The sequence below is a fragment of the Lathyrus oleraceus genome, chromosome 5 (genome assembly GCF_024323335.1).
Source record: "Lathyrus oleraceus cultivar Zhongwan6 chromosome 5, CAAS_Psat_ZW6_1.0, whole genome shotgun sequence".
In the NCBI taxonomy this organism is placed as follows: Eukaryota; Viridiplantae; Streptophyta; class Magnoliopsida; order Fabales; family Fabaceae; genus Lathyrus; species Lathyrus oleraceus.
In genome coordinates, this window is record NC_066583.1 from 508101977 (window position 1) to 508104563 (window position 2587).

A 2587-nucleotide genomic window follows, 5' to 3' on the forward strand; every position below is an offset into this window, starting at 1 on the left:
AGTTTGTGAGAAAAATATAATTACATAAACAACAACACAAACAATTAAAACAACTATAATACAATAACTAAGCGATTACAACCATAAAAACAATTTTAAACATGTAATGCATCATCCTATGAACGTCTCGGTTAGTCTTAATATTCACCCATTCACACACTTCTCCATTTTGGTTGAACGTGGACACAAGCCATTGGATTCTTCGAATCCTTTTATCATCTCCAATTTCTCCATCTAAACAACTGTTCAACGTCCGATTAAGACGTTTAAACGAATCAATATTCCAAAGTCGAATCTTTATCGGAGACGCAACAGCGGAAAATATTAAATCGGCATTTCGCTTGTGAATGTACTCAGACATGGTTAAAACTCAAAAACTTGAAGGAGAGTGAAGTTGAATGAAAGAAAATGTGATTGTAGGGTAAGAGTTGTGTGAAAAATATTGCATACAAGGGGTTAGGCGCCTCACATGTGGTTGTAGGGTAAGAAAATGCATGCGCCAAAGGGTTAGGCGCCTCACATATAAAGACATATAGGCGCCAGAGGTATTGACGCTTCTTCATGAGCCAAAGTGCATGCGTCAACGCACTTGACGGCAACATTCATCCTAATGCAAAATAGATACATCAGTTCATCTAGCATATCTGTTTTGAATGATGGTCATTTAATTTTTTTTTTAGAAATAATGATTATTTTAGATTTTTTTTAAATAATGATTATTTAAAAAAAAAAATCTAAACAATTCCCATAAATTTAACTTAATATTAAAACATGAAATATGAAATTAGTAAAAACTTTATATCCCATCGGAGCGTGTACGTGGAGCCGTTTCCCATCCAACGGTCACTACGAGCGTTACTCTCTTCTCCCCAACGGTCATAAAATCCCAAATTCAAATGCTTTCTTCCTTCTTCACTTCTTCAACCCAACCAAAAAAAATCAGATTCTCAAAATCTCAAAACCTTTCTCCAAAAAGCTTAAAAAAAGCACTTAATCATGAACAACGAAGTTAAGTTCTGGAACAACGCAGCTTTCGATGGTGACGATTTCACGATGAAGACTTCTTGGTCTTCTTCCTCTGATTGCACCAAAGAGAATATAAGCCCTACCGCACTCAACATCAATATCTCTACTTCGAAAAAGAATCGAAAGAAAGCCATAGACGATGAAATCGCTGAAGTTGAATTTGAAATTAAGCGCTTAACGTCGAAGCTTGAATCACTTCGTCTTGAAAAAGTCGCGTCTGAAAAGCGCGTTAGTGGAATTGGTACTGGAAGGGTTATAGCTGCGAAATTCATGGAACCGAAGAAAAATGGTGTCGTTTTCAAAGATGATACTGTGAAACGAAATGTCGTTTTCAAAGAGGGGACGCCGAAGAGAAACGGTGTAGTTTTTGATACACCGAAGCGAAACGGTGGCGTTTTGAAAGAGGATACTCCGAGGCCGAGGATGAATTGGAGGAGAGGGATGAGTTTAGGTCCGGGGGAGATTGCTGGTAAATCAATAGCGCCGGCGGTTACTCCGGCGACGGTGAATCGGAGGAAATCTTGTTATGGGAAACCGCAAGAAATTTTGGAGGAATCGAGAAGGAAGACAATATGTAAACTGAATTCTGTTGCTGTTGGATCGGTTAAGCGTGAGGTGAAGAAGAAAGAGGAAGAGATTGTTCAACCGAGGAAGTTGTTTGAAGGGGAAAAATCGGTGAAGAAAGTGGTGAAACAAGGTAGGGTTGTTGCTAGTAGGTATAATTCTGGTGGTGTTGGTGATGCGAAGAAAAGATCGTTTTCTGAGAATAATAAGGGTTTTGGGAGTGAGATTAGGGTTAAGAAAAGGTGGGAGATTCCGATTGAGGAAGTGGATGTGAGTGGTTTTGCTATGTTACCGAAGATTTCGACGTTGAGGTGTATTGATGAGAGTCCTAGAGATTCTGGTGCTGCTAAAAGAGTTGCTGCATTGAATGGGAAAAAGTCTTATTTCTGTGATGATGGAGGAGATAGTGTAATGGGAGTGGAGGAAGAAGGTAACGTTTGTCAGGTTTTGAAGTTTGCTGAAGGTGATAATGATGATGATGATGATGATGATGGTGATGATGGTAAACAAGGGTAGGGTGATTTTGGAATTTACTATGTTGTGTTTGGTTGTGTGGAACTGACTATGTTCTGCTTGTTCATTTGTTGTTGGGTGTGTGAAAATTTGAAAATTTTAGGCTGTTTTAGATTTTGATTGGTTGTTATGATTTGAAATAATAACAAGATAGACAAACATGTCTATTGCTTTATGATTTTGTACATTGTTTTGTTTTTTCAATAACTATAAAATGTGCATTGACAGTGTTTCATTTTAGTACTCATCATGATTCCTCATCTTTTTTATTAGAAGACTTTATTTTGGGGGGTTTTGCTATTTGGATATTTTGCTGAATATGATGAACAGGGGTTATGGTGTTTTGTAGAGTTATACTCTGCTGTTTTTAAGGAAGCTAAATGAGGTGAATATACAGTGACTGTGGTTTTAGTGTCTGATTCATGTATTCATTCCTGGTATTCATTTTGGTTTTGGTTTATGGATTTGGTTTTAGTGTCTCGTT

At 37.5% G+C, this 2587-nt stretch overlaps 1 protein-coding gene across 1 annotated transcript; it reads left to right on the forward strand.

Annotated features, from left to right (window-relative positions):
- Positions 1-893: 893 nt before the first annotated feature.
- On the forward strand, positions 894-2346 carry LOC127085864 (uncharacterized). Its single transcript, XM_051026424.1, has one exon. The coding sequence runs from the start codon at positions 997-999 to the stop codon at positions 2104-2106; it is 1110 nt and encodes a 369-aa protein (XP_050882381.1). The 5' UTR covers positions 894-996; the 3' UTR covers positions 2107-2346.
- Positions 2347-2587: the final 241 nt, after the last annotated feature.